Source organism: Nyctereutes procyonoides, unplaced genomic scaffold (assembly GCF_905146905.1).
Source record: "Nyctereutes procyonoides isolate TBG_1078 unplaced genomic scaffold, NYPRO_anot_genome, whole genome shotgun sequence".
NCBI classification, from domain to species: domain Eukaryota; kingdom Metazoa; phylum Chordata; class Mammalia; order Carnivora; family Canidae; genus Nyctereutes; species Nyctereutes procyonoides.
Genome location: NW_026575132.1, coordinates 16076685 through 16093125, shown reverse-complemented (window position 1 = coordinate 16093125; position 16441 = coordinate 16076685). Strand labels below are relative to the sequence as shown.

General features: G+C 50.8%; 1 protein-coding gene and 1 long non-coding RNA gene across 10 annotated transcripts in view; one reads left to right on the top strand and one right to left on the bottom strand.

Moving 5' to 3' along the window:
- LOC129523000 (uncharacterized) overlaps positions 1–15645 on the bottom strand; it is a 64406-nt gene extending 48761 nt beyond the window's left edge. Inside the window, exon 1 of the long non-coding RNA XR_008667031.1 lies at positions 15509–15645. This is a non-coding gene — a long non-coding RNA (uncharacterized LOC129523000). The remainder of the gene's footprint in view (positions 1–15508) is intronic.
- Positions 13376–16441, top strand: part of METTL21A (methyltransferase 21A, HSPA lysine) — a 63226-nt gene continuing 60160 nt past the window's right edge. For 4 of the 9 annotated variants that reach the window (XR_008667030.1, XM_055345589.1, XM_055345581.1 and 1 more), the window contains exons 1-2: positions 15586–15634; positions 16224–16414. Coding sequence is in view for 8 of the 9 variants with exons in the window: in XM_055345589.1 (XP_055201564.1) it covers positions 16268–16414 (147 nt within the window). In the remaining variant the exon portion in view is untranslated. The other 5 variants (XM_055345583.1, XM_055345584.1, XM_055345585.1 and 2 more) reach the window with 5 other exon arrangements.

Genomic DNA, 16441 nt, shown 5'->3' with positions numbered 1-16441 from the left:
TCAGGTCTTTGTCTTTTTATTGTTGTTTTTGTCTTCTATGCTTTTCATTCCAGTTGATTTACCCCAGTAGATAGTGAGTTCTGCTTCTTTCTTTCTAGAAACTTTCCTTCTTCTTCTTCTTTTTTTTTTTTAAATTTAATTTATTTGACAGGGAGAGCAAGTGCACATAAGGTGTGAGATGGCAGCCAGCAGAGGGAGAGGGAAAAGTAGGGTTCCTGCCCAGCAGGGAGCATGGGGAGGAGGGGGACCCAATGCGGGGGCCATGACCCCAGGACCCCAGCAGAAGGCAGATGCTCAACCGGCTGAGCAACGGCAGGTGCCCCTAGAAACTTTGTTTCTATGGCTGCCAAAGGTTACCCCATTCACTAACCTTGAGCTAAGGGCCCCTGCACAGAAAAATCACCCCAAGCACAGGAGGGATCTGGTGTTCTTTGCTCAGCTTGTTAAAGAACCCTTCCTCCAGCCTTCATCCGCCCCAGCGGCTCTGAGTGCCAGTCCTCCAGGATCGCTCCTCCCCAGGTCCGGGAGTCCCATGACTGTCATGCCAGGCTTCCCTGTTCTTTGACATGCTTTGGGAAGACTAAAGCCTATCATGTGGTTCTGTTGTGTCCAGCTTCCTCTGAGAGCAGGCCTGCACTCTGCAGCCCCTCTGTGCTGTGAGGAGGACGTGGGAGGCTGGCCTGATCCAAGGCCCCTGGAACCCAGCCGGCTAAGTCTGCTTGGTTTTACCTGCAGCTAGATGCCTTGCCTTCCAACATCATTTTCTCTCTCGGTAAATAAAGAAGATTATATATATATAAATGCTAGATAGATGCTAGATATATTTATCTATATCTATTTTTTTTAACACTGCTGAGGACATCAAGTCCCATCACACCTTGGGAAGGTGTATTCTACTAGAATTTGTAATGGAATGTCCTACCAGGATGGACGGGTTACTTTGTACCTTTAGGTGAGGAGCAGCTACATAAGCTCAACTGGGACTCCATTGTCCTGCTGCAAGCTGTACTCCTTGAAACACATTAGATTGACATGGAACACACACCGTTTAAAGGAAGAGAAAGACAGAAATCCTGGGTTGGTAAATCCTGCTCCTAGTCCATCTCTCTGCATCTGACAGTGCTGCTTCCCCAGCATCGTAAACACAACCAGCTCAAACTCTTGAAGCTTCAGCCACATTAACACCTAATGATCAGGGCACAAATGTGATTTGTATACAAGGTGAGAAAGTATATGTATATATATGTATATATATACTAGAAAGCTAGATACCTTTCTCATGCTAGAAAGGTATTTCCATCAAGGTGCCCATCTTGTGACCAGACACCAGAAGAACAGCAATATATATATATATATATATATATATATATATATATATATATTTTATTTATTTATTTATTTATTTATTTATTTATTTATTTATTTATTTATTTATTTATTTATTTATTTATTTATTTTTGCCTTCAGCTTTATTCACTGTCTCACCTCTCAGCTTGTGTAGAACCCAGAGAACAGGAGAGATGCTGTTTGCTGGGATGCCCTCAAAGGCCCCGACAGTAGTCCATGAATGAAGCTGGCTAAGGGAAGGGCAAGGGGAGTGGAGGGCCCTCGCACACAGCAGTGGGAAGTAGGTGGAGCCAGCTCAGCTCTAGATCATCGCTCAGTCGTGGGGATCTGGGCCCACTGTGGCCAGATATTTCAAAAATTTTTAAAGATAGCCAGAGATCTTGTTTTTTTTTTTTTAATCTAATATCTCTCTACTCATCTAAATGTTGACAATGAAACTAAAAAACAAAACAAAAACAAAAACCACCCAAACCCCATGGTGTGGGACAAACAAAACACATCTGTCGCCCAAAGCTGTCTGAGGCTGCCTGTCTGAGACGGCCGCCTGTACCCTGTCCCGGACCCTCAGGGCTCCGTCCTCCCTGGTCACTTGAGCACGTAATTCTAATTCCATCGTCCTGCCTGGAAAAACCTCCTTAGATCCCATCGAGACACTCAGACTCCAAAGGCCCCGCATCCTCCTCGGAGGGGCACTGCTGTGAGCTATTTTGGAACTGCGAGCAGCATTTCTATTAGCTACTGCACCGTCTCCTTTTGATGATCTCTTTTGACCTCAAGTAAAATATATCCACTCTGATAGTCACACACAAATTAATAAGCACTGGTAAAGGAAAGGCAAGTGGTTCCACCCCTTTCTTCAGAATCCTCGGAAGATGGAGTCAACAGCTCCTTAGCCACGGAGGCCCAGCGTCTGGGGGTACCGCTGCACCCCAGGTTGATAAAACACATCCAGAAGATGAAAGCCCTACGCACTCCTGAGCATCGACTCCGAAGCATCTACTGAGTGGAATTGGAGCTTAAAAAACTCTCGAAATAAAGGTGGGTGATAATTTGGCACGATGATTCTGAATTGTGACATTCAGTCGTTCATTCATTCATTCATTCGACGCATTTTGCTCAGCAGTCCCCTGAACACCACCGCCGTGACTGCCAAAGCCACCAGGCCACAACGCCTGGAGACTTCTCCCCACGTTGCTGCTTCTGTTGCATTGTTGACGGAGAACATGGGGCTCCCGTGGCTCGAGGTGGGAGCAGGTGTTAAGTGAAAACTCCAGCTGTTGCCCCATACGTTGCACATGCCCTCATGTGCACTGGGCAGTTCTGGGTCCCGTGGCAGGGAGGCCCTATGAAAACGTGGACACCGAGAAGCTACGCTTAGGAAAGACGGTGGTGACTGTATGTGAGTGTGTTTCCATGGCACCAGCTGGAGCTTCATTCCTCAGGCTCCTTTTTTTTTTTTTAATTTTTTTTGTTTGTTTTTATTTTAGATTTTATTTAAATTCAAGTTAATTAACATACAGTGAGTTATTAGTTTCAGGGGTAGAAGTTAGTGATTCATTACTTGCACATAATACCCAGCGCTCATTACATCACATGCCCTCCTTAATGCCTCACCCAATTACCTCATCACCCCATCCACCTCCCCTCCAGGAACCCTGTTTGTTCCCCATAGTTAAGAGTCTCTTATTGTTTGACTCCCTCTCTGTTTTCATCTTATTTTATTTTCTTTCTTTTTTAAATTTATTTATAAATTTATTTTTTATTGGTGTTCAATTTGCCACTGGGTGCCATTCCTCAGGGTTCTGGTACATCCTTAAGGCTGTAAGTCTTTGACTCAAGAGCAGGCCCCGGAGGGGGGCGCGGGGTAGATGCTGCGGAGATGCCTCCCCACAGGCTGCAAGCCCCAGGGGGTGTGGGTCCCCGCAAAGGTTGTGGTGCCCCGGGGGGCTTACTCCTCACACTTGTCTCCTCCACTTCCCCCTTGCTCCAGGCTGGTCTCTGCAAAGTTTCTGGCTTCTGCCTGGAGGCTTTTGCATATTCTGTTCCCCTGCTGGGAAAGCCTCCCTACCTCCCCTGAAGGTAGCTCTTTCCTTCAAATCTTCTAATTTGTGGAGCTTCTGATCTTCTAAATTTCTGTTTAAATGCTACCCCTTTGGCATCCTCTCCTTCCATTCAGAGGAGTTCCAATCAACTCCCTGTCGCAGGGTTTCAATTTCAAAGGTTTACCACCACCACGGGTTCTTCCTTGCTCACGCCACAATCCAGGGGCTCAGAAATCCAGCTCTTCTGGTTTCCACCTCTGAGGATGTGAGATAGGCAAGAGAGGGCTCTCTGGCAGGTGCCAAATGGCCCTGACTCGAGGCACATGGCCCCAAGTTACCTGGGAGGGGGCTGGGAAAGTAGTCTTCCTTTACAGAGATTATTCCAGTCAATCCTCACAGCAAGCCTCTGAGGTCAGTGGGAAGAGCCTGCTCATTTTACAGAAAGGACTCCGAGGCTGAGATGAGTGACCCCCTCAAGGCCGATCAGCTAAGTGGCAGAGCCGGGATTAGAACCCAGGGCGCCAGCCTCCAGGGCCCCCTCGGAACACGAACTCTGTATTGCCTATGTTACTTCCATGTTAAAGATACCAAGAAAATTGATAACATATCAATTGAATATTTTATTCAGTGTTAGGAACTCAGAGTTTTACAAATATTCTTGTTACTTATTCCTTTTTTTTTTTTTTTTAGGATTTTATTTATTTATTCATGAGAGACAAAGAGAAAGGCAGAGACACAGGCAGAGGGAGAAGCAGGCTCCCTGCAGGGAGCCCGATGTGGGACTCAATCCCAGGCCTCCAGGATCACACCCCGGGCTGTAGGCGGCACTAAACCACTGAGCCACTGGGGCTGCCCTTGTTATTTATTCCTTGAATAGCCATAGTTGAGACAAAAAATTCAGTTTTGCTATGAAGGCGTAGCAACTGTTTAGACAGAACGGTTCTCAAAGCCTGGCTTGAAGCTCCTGGGGAGCCCTGAGACCTAGCTACAGAATCCACAGGATCAAAACCGTTTTCATAATAATACTAAGATGTTTGTTATTTGCCTTTTTCACTCTCATTCTCTCAAGAGTGTACCATGGAGTTTCCAGAGCCTCCCTACATATGATGACATCATTGCTGTGATGCTAATGTGTAATCGAAGTATGATTGTGGCCTTAAAACAATTAACAATTTGTTTTAGGTTTTAAATTCTTGAAACTAAAAAAAAATAAAATTAAGTAAGTAAATAAATAAATAAATAAATTCTTGAAACTTAAAATTTCTGATATGATATATATCAGTAGATACAATCCACACAAACGGAAGTTCTTTGGGGTCCTCAATAATTTTAAAGAGTGTAAAGGATCCTGAGACCTTAAAGTGTGAGAAGTGCTACTGGGTTAGAAGTTCAAGGCAATGTGTCTTCTGATCACACTTTAAACTCTAGTGTGTGGTAATTAAGAGTCTCACTTTAAAAGATATCTCTTGGGGATCCCTGGGTGGCTCAGTGGTTTAGCGCCTGCCTTTGGCCCAGGATGTGATCTTGGAGTCCTGGGATCTTGGAGTCCTGGGATCAAGTCCCACATCAGGCTCCCTGCATGGAGCCTGCTTCTCCCTCTGCCTGTGTCTCTGCCTCTCTCTCTCTGTGTCTCTCATGAATAAATAAATAAAATCTTAAAAAAAGAAATAAAAGATATCTCTTAAAAATGCCAATGTCTCCATTTCTTTATTTTTTAAAAATTTATTTATTTATTTATGATAGTCACACACACAGAGAGAGAGAGAGAGAGAGGCAGAGACACAGGCAGAGGGAGAAGCAGGCTCCATGCACTGGGAGACCGACGTGGGATTCGATCCCGGGTCTCCAGGATCGCGCCCTGGGCCAAAGGCAGGTGCCAAACCGCTGCACCACCCAGGGATCCCCATTTCTTTATCTTTAAAATGAAGTTATAGCACAACTATAAAACTAATCTATATTACAACATTAAATAAAGATTTACCTAAAAACATTGACAAGAGTAGCTTGGGTTAGAACCAGGAATTCTAAAAACAAAACAAAACAAAAAAACTAAGAGAAGAACATTAACAAGAAATTTAAAGAAATTTCCTCAATTTTCTGTTCCTTTTTTCACATCCATTCTTTCTTAAGAATAGTAGGAAACTGTGTCCAATTTGCTTTTAGCACAACGTTCCACCCATGAAGGCTTCTACTATTTGGAGATTAGTAGTCTAATCAATTTGCCTTGGCCCCAGGTAATGAAAAAATCACTACAGGTGAAATTTCATGGTAACAAAATTCATTTTAACTGCATACTGTATAAATAGCGCTTGGATCTTGGGTGATGGCGGTGGGTTTTCTCATGCTGCTGTTGTTATGGTAAATCTGTTTACATAAATCAAACAGCCACTCCCTTCCAGCTAGCTGTAGTGGCTATACAGTGCCCCCATCCCTTGATATTTATAATCCATTTTACCTTCACAGAGAGGGTTAGCCATGTGGGCAGAACATTCGCTGCAAGAGAATACAGTGTGAGAGTAACTTGATATTTATAATCCCCGTTACTTCAATAGAAGGCAAGCTGTATGAGCAGAGTAGTCCATCGACAGGATGACAGGTAAGACCTGCCTAAGTGCACAATGATGTTTGATTTACGGCTTAATAGCAGTGGATTTATTTAAAGTATTCTAATTTTTGGAAATTTTAAGATTCTAAATGGGAAATTTTTTAAAAAGTAAATAATAGATGGTCTTATTAAGAGATTACGGCAGCCCGGGTGCCTCAGCAGTTTAGCGCCGCCTTCGGCCCAGGGCATGATCCTAGAGACTCTGGATCGAGTCCCATGTCAGGCTCCCTGCATGGAGCCTGCATCTCCCTCTGCCTGTGTCTCTGCCTCTCTCTGTCTCTCTATCTCTCTCTTGGTATCTCAGGAATAAATAAATAAAATCTTTAAAAAAAGAGATTACTACATGCAGGTGTTACATGTGGCGACTGACATGTTTTAGCTCATTGACCATCTCCTCCTCCAGTCTAAAGATGTCGGCATTACTATTATTCTACTTTTACAAAAGGAAGGCCATAGATCTTTGCAGGATTTAAACTCAGACACTATAATTCAATAACCCATGCTCTCAACCACTATCTTATACCACCTTCCACTATAAAATTGTGAATTTTAGTCAGATCTGTAGTTAACAAAAGTATTTTCTTTCTTTCTTTTTTTTTTTTTTTTGTTCAGAGAGAGTGAGAGCACGAGCAGGGGGGAAGTTAGAGGGAGAGATGGAAACAGGGAGAAGAGGAGAGAGGGGAGACAGAGAGACAGGTAGACCTAGAGGAAGACTCCCCACTGAGAAGGGAGCCCTAAATGGGATTCCATCCCAGGACCCTGAGTTTATCACTTGAAACAAAATCAAGTCTGATGGTCCACCGACTGAGCCACTCGGGTGCCTCGGAGGTGGTACTTTTGGTATGGGAAGGGGCCACCTCTTCGTCCTAGAATCAGCAGAAAGATGTCGATGGAGATCGTGCTTCCATTCCACTATATTATCAAGGTCTGTGCTAACTCAGGTCATCTGCTGACCATGTGTGGAGAGGAGACTTTTGTCTTTTTTTTTTTTAAGGATTTTATTTATTTATTAGACACACACACACACACAGAGAGAGAGAGAGAGAGAGAGAGGCAGAGACACAGGCAGAGGGAGAAGCAGGCTCCATGCAGGGAGCCCGATGTGGGGCTCGATCCCAGATCTCCAGGATCACGCCTGGGCTGCAGGCGGCGCTAAACCACTGAGCCACCGGGGCTGCTCGACTTTTGTCTTTCAAACACATGTTCATCTGTCAGGATCATATTTGTTTGGCAAATAGGACAGTAAGCCAGCTATCCCCGAATTATATGCCAGGACCTTATAGAATGTTAATATTCTGAGTACTTTTTCTTCCTAAAAACAACAGAAAACACACCACTCATCAGGACTCCTGATTCCCAGTTGTGTGCATAGGGCACTGAAGCCAGCTTAAGCAAGAAAAGGAAATGTGTTCTCGGGTTACACTGGTGTCCCCCGGGCTCCGAGAAGCCAGGTGCAGCCAGGAAAGGCTGTGGGCAGGGGAGTCCCAGCCGCTCCCTAGGACCAGCTTCTCTGAGGCTCTCCCCGCGCACACGGGGGATGGCTCATGCTGGTGCGACTTTACATCTCCTTTGCTCCAGGGACCAACCCAGACTGAATGTGTCAAGACTGTTTTGCTTCTGGAGGGGACAAAGAAAGCATTTCGACCTGGCATAAGCTAATTAGGGAATTTGACGGCCCAAATAACTGAAAATTCTCGGCCAGCTGGATCCAGGGGGTCACAGGGCACATAAGAGGCAGCCTCTCCCACTTCTAGCACCTCCACTGGCTCCATTCTCACTGGCTCAGCCTTCCTGGGACCAGATGGCCAACAGGACCTCCAGACTTACATCCTTTGCCAACACTCTGCTTTTCCGAGAGTCCCAGCAAGTCTCGGGAAGGGCTGCAGGTAAAGCCAGCTTTGGGCACATGCCCGCTTCTGGACCACCCGTGGGCAGATGGGAGGAAATGCTCATTGCCAGGCCTGGAGCCCGGGCCAAAGTCGGCCCTACCCCAAACACAACAGCAGTAAGAGCAAATGCTACATGAAGTTGACTGTTGGTGCAGTTTCAGGTACTTTAGATAAATTAAATTGTTTTTAACTTAAGCTTCTTACTTTCTTAGTCTGATAATGTTGATTACATTATCAGGGGATGTAATCAGGTGCTGATTGCACCTTGTCCCCTTTTATAGGTGGGGAAATCAAGGTGCACGTGAATGTGTCTCGGTTAAGGCCTCAGAGTCATAACCTGCAAGAGCTGGGATTTGACCTAAACTCTCAGGCCCCAAAAGCTGCGCTCTTGACCACTAGCGGAAGGGATGTGCCACCAGCGAAATGGGATATGGATGCTGGGCTAATAACAATAAGAACAGATGTCCAATAGCCGCTCTCAATTCTTCTCTGTGGAGAGAATTACGTACCCAGCCTGGGTTGGGTATCCACCCTGGCCCAGGGTGGGATCATGTTGTTCCAAAGTGGCTGCTTCTACTGTGACCTAGTGCAGGGACAAGGTCCAAAAACAGGAGGGACAAAGGAATAACCACCCTTCCACTGTTATTCCCTGGGGAGGTGGTTGGGGAAAGGCAATGTAATCATGGGGATAAAAATAAAAAGCTATCAGCCATAGGCCCTGGGTGTACTTATGTATATTTTATCCCATCCTAAGTTCTGGTTCCCAGAAGGGGCTGTGTGGGCATGGAGAGACAGTTCGACAGTGCGCAGGTGTGCAGGGAGCCCACTGGGCTGCAAGAGATGCCCGAGCACGTGCCCTTATTAGCTGTCTGGGAGAAGATCAAGAAAAAAGTCCAGTTCCCCTTGCTATTAGGAAAAATCATTTTTAGATTATTATATTACAGTTGAACTGCACTTTGAAATTTGGATAATGCAGAAATGGAATCTTTTTTTTTTTTTTTTTTGCATATTCCCAGCAAGACTGTCGGCAGGAGAACTGTCTTCAAGTCTTAGACTCCCAGTTGAATGAAGGCTGGTCAGCAGTCTCAGCGGACAGTGACACGGGGGTCTGGGCGTCATCAAGAGACAGGCCGAGCTCCAAGTAAGGACCTACTGGACTGCAATGCTAAACTAAGCCACCCCCTAAAGATTTCTTCCCGATGCTTGACAGTTCCATCTCTTTCGAACCTGTGTTCTGTCAGCTTCTGCTGAGTTACGCTGTTGTGACAACCCCAAATCTCGATGGTCCTCTCAACGGAGGCTTATTTCTCATTCGCGTTTCCAGGCCGCACAGGGGACCTGGTTAGGGAGCACCCCACTCTGAGATAGGCAGTTCTTGAGCAGCGGGGAAAGCCGCGACACAGCTGTGCAAGGCACCCCATGCTCCTGCTCAGAGGCGGCAAATATGTCCAGACAGGTCACGCAGCCAAGCCCGATCCTGTCCTGGCCGTGGAGAGGTATCACTTCCTCCAGGAAGGACACCAAGGACAGGCCTGTTGAAGATGGACTGGATATTATTTATTTATTTATTTATTTATTATTATTTATTTAAGATTTTATTTATTTATTCATGAGAGAATGAGAGAGAGAGAGAGAGGCAGAAGCAGGCTCCATGCAGGGAGCCTGATGTTGGGACTCGATCCTGGGTCTCCAGGATCAGGCCCTGGGCCGAAGGCGGTGCTAAAACGCTGGGCCACCCGGGCTGCCCTGGACTGGATATTTAAAATAATGTCATCTACGACATACCCAATATTTTTTGAGGATTAAACATTTATTTTCAAGCAGTCACAGAAAACCACTGGCTGTTTTGGTCCATTTTTAAGAAAACAGAGCTCCAGGGGCATCTGGGTGGCTCAGTGGTTGCGTGTCTACCTTTGGCTCAGGTCGTGATCCTGGGATTCTGGGATCGAGTCCCACATCAGGTTCCCCATGGGAAGCCTGCTTCTCCCTCTGCCTGTGTCTCCCTCTGCCTCTCTCTCTCTGTGTCTCTCATGAATAAATAAATGAAATCTTAAAAAAAGAAAAAGAACACAGTGCTCATGTCATGTCTATACTGCTATACAGGCTGCAAATGCCCTAAGTGTTCTTTCTGCTGCTTTCTGAGCCAGCTGGCACCAATGAGACCATTGGTAGGGCTACTGGACATACTGAAAAAAAGAGAACAAAAACTTTCTAGATGAAATGTAAGTAAATATACGAGGCAAACGTCCTATGTTAGCGGAGTGCTGGAGAGGTTGGGAAGGTTTTGTTTTGTAAAGTCGATGCCAGATTTCAGCAAAAACAATGGAGAATAGAGAGGAGAAGGGGGAGGGGCCGGGACCTTTGTGCCAGGCTTGAAGCTGAGGAGCCCGGGATCTGGGGAGCTTTAGGCATTACTCAAGGTCATCCCAATTAAAGTGTCAGAGGCAGAATTTATATTTTCATGGTTCCTCTGGCCCCAAAGCCTGTCCTTTTTCTTGTGCCCAGTCTGGGCTCCCCAGAGGAAAGGGAGGAAGAAAGATAAGAAGAAAATGGGAAGAAAGGAAGGATGAGAGGCAGTAGCAGCAAAGATGCAGAGGAGGTAAGAGAGAAAGGAGACCCTGGAAGAGAGAAAAGGAGGAGAGAAGGAAGGCCAGACTAGGAAAAATAATATTGAATGAAAAGAATGAAGTTGGGGGACTGCCCCTACCCAACTTCAGACTTACTATAAACTGTAATAATCCAGGCAGTGTAGTACTGGTGAGAGGACAAACGGATCAGTGGGTAGCCCACAGATACATCCACATAAATATAGTCAACTGATCTTGGACAAAGTGGCAAAGGCAACACAATGGAGAAAAGATAGTCTTTTTAAAAAACGGTGCTGGAACAATCGGACGTCCACATGCAGAAACATGAATCTACACAGACCTTACACCCTTCACAAAATGAACTGGAAATGACTACAGACCCAAATTACAATGCAAAGCAATAAAACTCCTATACAGTAATATAGTGGAAAATGCAGATGACCTCGTGTTTGGCAATGACTTCTTTGATGTGATGCCAAAGGCAATATCCATGAAAGAAAGAATTGATAATGTGGACTTCATTACAATGAAAATTTTCTGCTCTGCAAAAAAACACTGTCAAGAGAAGGAAAAGACCAGACACAGACTTGGAGAAAATATCTGCGAAAGAGCTATCTGATAGAGGACTGTTATCCAAAATATACAAAGAACTCAACACTCAACAATAAGGGGTGCCTGGGTGTCTCAGGCCGTTAAGCATCTGGCTCTTGATTTCAGCTCAGGTTATGATCTCAGGATCCTGAATCTTTAAAAAAAAAAAAAAAAAAAAGCAAAACTCAGCAATAAGAAAATAATCAGATTAAAAATGAGGCAAACCACAAGCACATGAAAAGATGCCCAGCGTCACTATTCATAAGGGAAATGCAAATCAAAACCATAATGAGATATCACCTCGCATTTGTTAGAGCAGCAACTATCAAAAAGACAAGAGATAACAAGTGTTGGAGAGGATGTGGAGAAAAGGGGACGCTATTGCACTGTTGGTGGAAATAAAATTTAGTATAGCCACTATGGAAATCAGTTTGAACAGTATGGAGGTTCCTCAAAATATCAAACATAGAGCTACTGTATGATCCAGTAATCTCATTGATCCAGTAATCTCTTTTCTGAGTTTATATCTGAAGGAAGTGAAACCATCTCGAAAAGATACTTATATCCTCATGTTCATTGACTGCAGCATTATTTACACAGTCTAACACGTGGAAACAACCTATGTTCTATTGACAGATGAATGATAAAGAAAATGTGGTGTGTGGTGTGATATACCTCACATAATATATATCATGTAAGATATATGTATACAAATATATATTGGAATATAGCCATAAAGAAAAGGCAATCTTGCTATTGGCAACAACATGGTTGGACGCTGAGGGCCCTATACTAAGTGAAAGAAGCTAGACAAATACTGTATGGTCTTACTCCTACGTGGAACCTTTCTCCATTTTTTGAGAGAGAGAGCATGAACACATGAACAAGAGAGGGGGGGAAGGTGGAGAGGGAGAGAGAATATCTTAAACAGGCTCCACACCCACCATGGAGCGTGACACGGGGCTGGGTCCCACATCCCTGAGATCACGACTTGAGCTGAAACCAAGAGCTGGATGCTTAACTGGCTGAGCCACTGAGGTGCCCCTATGTGGGATCTATTTTTTAAAATAGCCAAATTCATAGAAACAGGTTAGAATGGTGGTTGCCAGGGGCAGGGGGTAGGGGAATGAGGAGATGCTGTTTAGAGAGTACCAACTTACAGTTATGAGTAAGTTCTAGGAATCTAATATTCAGCATGGTGATTATAGTTAATAATACTGTAGCCTATACTTAATAGTTGTTAAGAGCGTGGATTTTAAATGTTCTCACTACACACGTGCACAAAGTAATAATTATGTGAGATGATGGATGTGTTAACTAACCTTATTATAATAATGGTTTTGCAGTACATACACGTATCAGATTATCACACTTTATACCTTAAACTTAAATATGTCAATTATATCTCAATAAGGCTGGAAAATAAAATAGGACCAAAAAAGTAGGCCAAAGACTCCACAGGCACTTCATTAAAGAAGATCCACAGATGGCAAACAAGCATATGAAGATGTTCCACATCACATGTCACTAGGGAATTGCAAATTAAAACAACTAGTACACACCTACCAGAGTGGCTAAAATTCAAAACACAACATCGAATACTGACAAGGACATGGAGCAATGGAAACTCTCATTCATTCCTAGTGGGAACACAAAATGGTACAGCCACTTTGGAAGAGAGTCTAGTAGTTTCTTATAAAACTCAACATACTTTCACCATAACATTCAGTAATCACACTCTTTGGTATGGACCAGAGGAACTGCGTAAAAAGATTAGCGGTTGCCAGGGGTTATGGTAGAGCGAGGGAGATCCACAGGTGGAGCACAGGGGATGTTTAGGGAAATGACACTTCTCTATATGACGCTATGATGGTGGATATTTGCCATTACAGATTTGCCCAAACTCATAAATAAAATGCTCAAGACCAAGAATGAGACCCCAAAATAACCTATGGTCTCTGGGTGATAATTCTGTGTTCAAAGTAGGTTCATCAATTGTAACAAATGTGCCACTCTGGTGGGGGGGTGGTGCTGATAATGGGGGGGGGGAGGCTAAGCATGTGCTGGTGCAGGGAGTGTATGGGAAATCTCTGTCTCTTCTCAACAATTTTGCTCTGAACTTAAAACTGCACTAAAAAATAAATCCTATTACATACAATCTTAAAAATAAAAATAAACAAGCTGAGCAAAGACAAAAAAGTTAGCCAAAGGCCTTCTTCACTGCTGATCCCTTCCAAGTCTCCTCTGCGGCCCGGCCTTCCGCTGGAAGGTTAAAGAAAAGTGGAGAGAGGCTCGCAGGCCCCCTGCAGGAGGGGGGAGGCCAGAGAGCGGCGGTTTAGGTTTGGCCTGAGGCTCCTGCAGCAGGTCGCATGGGAGGCACCGGGAAGGGCCCACGCTCGGTCGCCCGGCAGCGGAGCCCAGGCGGGGCAGGTGGCGGACGCCGCGGTCCTGCTCACGCGCGGGGACGCGGAGAACCCCCGGGACGAGCGGCGGCAGGTGGGGCGGCGGGGGGGGGGGGCACAGCAGGAAGAAAGGGAGGACGCCGCCCCCCGGGCCCTGCCCACTCCGCCGCGCCTCCCAAGGGCCGGCAGCTGGGGTCGGTGACTGTCGCGTCCAGCACGGAGGTCCCTGGGGCAGGTGCGCCCACCGCCGGCCCTGGGAGGAGGGGGGCCAGGGAGGAGGGGGAGCGGGGCCCGGGGAGGAGGGGGCCCGGGGAGGAGGAGGGGAAGCGGGGCCCGGGGAGGAGGGGGAGCGGGGCCCGGGAGGAGAACGAGCGGGTCCGGGGAGGAGGAGGCGCGGGTCCGGGGAGGAGGGGGCCCGGGGCCCGGGACCGAGGAGGAGGCGCGGGTCCGGGGAGGAGGGGGCCCGGGGCCGGGGTAGGAGGAGGAGGCGCGGGTCCGGGGAGGAGGGGGCCCGGGGAGGAGGAGGAGGCGCGGGTCCGGGGAGGAGGGGGCGCAGGTCCGGGGAGGAGGAGGAGGAGGCGCGGGTCCGGGGAGGAGGGGGCCTGGGGCCCGGGGAGGAGGAGGAGGCGCGGGTCCCGGGAGGAGGGGGCGCAGGTCGGGGGAGGAGGAGGAGGAGGCGCGGGTCCGGGGAGGAGGGGACGCGGGTCCGGGAAGGAGGGGGCCCGGGGCCCGGGGCCGAGGAGGAGGCGCGGGTCCGGGGAGGAGGGGGCCCGGGGCCCGGGGCCGAGGAGGAGGCGCGGGTCCGGGGAGGAGGGGGCGCGGGGCCCGGGGAGGAGGAGGAGGCGCGGGTCCCGGGAGGAGGGGGCGCAGGTCGGGGGAGGAGGAGGAGGAGGCGCGGGTCCGGGGAGGAGGGGACGCGGGTCCGGGGAGGAGGGGGCGCGGGGCCCGGGGAGGAGGAGGGGGCCCGGGGCCCGGGGCCGAGGAGGAGGCGCGGGTCCCGGGAGGAGGGGACGCGGGTCCGGGAAGGAGGGGGCGCGGGTCCGGGGAGGAGGGGACGCGGGTCCGGGAAGGAGGGGGCGCGGGTCCGGGGAGGAGGAGGAGGAGGCGCGGGTCCGGGGAGGAGGGGGCGCAGGTCCGGGGAGGAGGGGGCCCGGGGCCCGGGACCGAGGAGGAGGCGCGGGTCCGGGGAGGAGGGGGCCCGGGGCCCGGGGAGGAGGAGGAGGCGCGGGTCCGGGGAGGAGGGGGCGCAGGTCCGGGGAGGAGGAGGAGGAGGCGCGGGTCCGGGGAGGAGGGGGCCTGGGGCCCGGGGAGGAGGAGGAGGCGCGGGTCCCGGGAGGAGGGGACGCGGGTCCGGGAAGGAGGGGGCGCGGGTCCGGGGAGGAGGAGGAGGAGGCGCGGGTCCGGGGAGGAGGGGACGCGGGTCCGGGAAGGAGGGGGCCCGGGGCCCGGGGCCGAGGAGGAGGCGCGGGTCCGGGAAGGAGGGGGCCCGGGGCCCGGGGCCGAGGAGGAGGCGCGGGTCCGGGAAGGAGGGGGCCCGGGGCCCGGGGCCGAGGAGGAGGCGCGGGTCCGGGGAGGAGGGGGCCCGGGGCCAGTCGCGCGCGGACTCCGAGTTCGCGCTCCGGATGACAGGGGCTTTGTCACTTCTCCTCTGTTGCCACCAAGCGGCGACGCCAGCGCCTCGGACGCGGAGGGCCGAGGACCCAGCACGGGGTAAGGCGAGGACGAAGGGGCGGCCGCGCACTCCTCGGAGCCCACTCGGTCCGCCGGCGACTGGGACCCTCCGCGCCCGGGCCGGGCGGACGCTCCCAGTCGGCAAAGCCGGAGAGAAGCGCGCGGAGCCGCCGGGCCCCGGCCGGGGAGAGCCCGAGCCGCGCGCGCCCCCAGCCGGCCGAGGCCTCCCTGTCTCCCGCCGCCGGCGCCCCGCGCCCTCCCCGCCCTCCCCGCCCTCCCCGCCCTCGGAGACCCGGACTCGGGGGCTCGCACACCTCGGGCCCCGGAGGGAGGGAGGCGGGCCGGACCCCCCTCGGGCGCGCGCCCCGCTCACCTGCAGGCGGGTCCGCAGCGCTCGGGGCGCCCGCGCGGGGAGGGGCCGGAAGCGTGTCTGGGGCCGGGAGGCGCTCGGGGCGGGCGGAGCGAGGCGAGGCGCGCCGCGCGGGGCGGCTCCGGCGCCGTAAGTGGAGGCCGGGGGCCCAGCTCGGGCTCGGCCGCTGTGCCCGCAGGGCCTGGGGGGCGGCCTGGGCGCGGCCGGGGACCCCCCCGTTCCCGGAGCTCTGGGGCCCGCGCGAGGGGGTCGCGGACGGGCGGGCTCGGGGCTCGGGCTCGGGCTCGGGGCCGGCGGCGCGGGCACGGGGGCTCGCACTTCCAGCCGGGGCGACCCGGGGCTGCGCGCAAACCGTTAACACCCGGGCCAAGTGCAGGTCCGGGCTCGTGGCCGTCGCTGTGGGGACTTAAGAGCCGGCGGGGGGCGACCCAAGCTGCGGCCCGCGGCGAGAGCTCCGGCGCGTCCCCGCCCTGGGCCGCCGCTCCGGGCCCCCGCAGCCGCGGTCCGCCCGCGGGGTCTGTGGCCCTGAGCCGTCTCCGTGGCTGGGCTGCGGAACCGGGCGGCCCCTCCCAGAAGAGGAAGGGCCTCGCGAGGGAATTAGCCAGGCCCCCTCCCCCCACCTCTGTTGTCTTCTTGTGAACTTGTGAAAAATGGCCTTAAAAAGCATTTGGAGCTACTTAAGAGAGAATGCTTTTTTTTTTTTTCTCCCCCTGGCCAGAGCCTCAAGAGCTTTGAGGGTGCAGAGAGCTGAGTGCCTGCGAAATGGCCCTGGTGCCCTATGAGGACACAGCGGGAGTGGGGTTGCAGAAATTCCACAAGCCTCTTGCCACCTTCTCCTTTGCGAACCACACGATCCAGATCCGGCAGGACTGGAGGCAGCTGGGAGTCGCAGCAGTGGTTTGGGACGCGGTAAGTACAGCCACTGGGCCTCTGAAG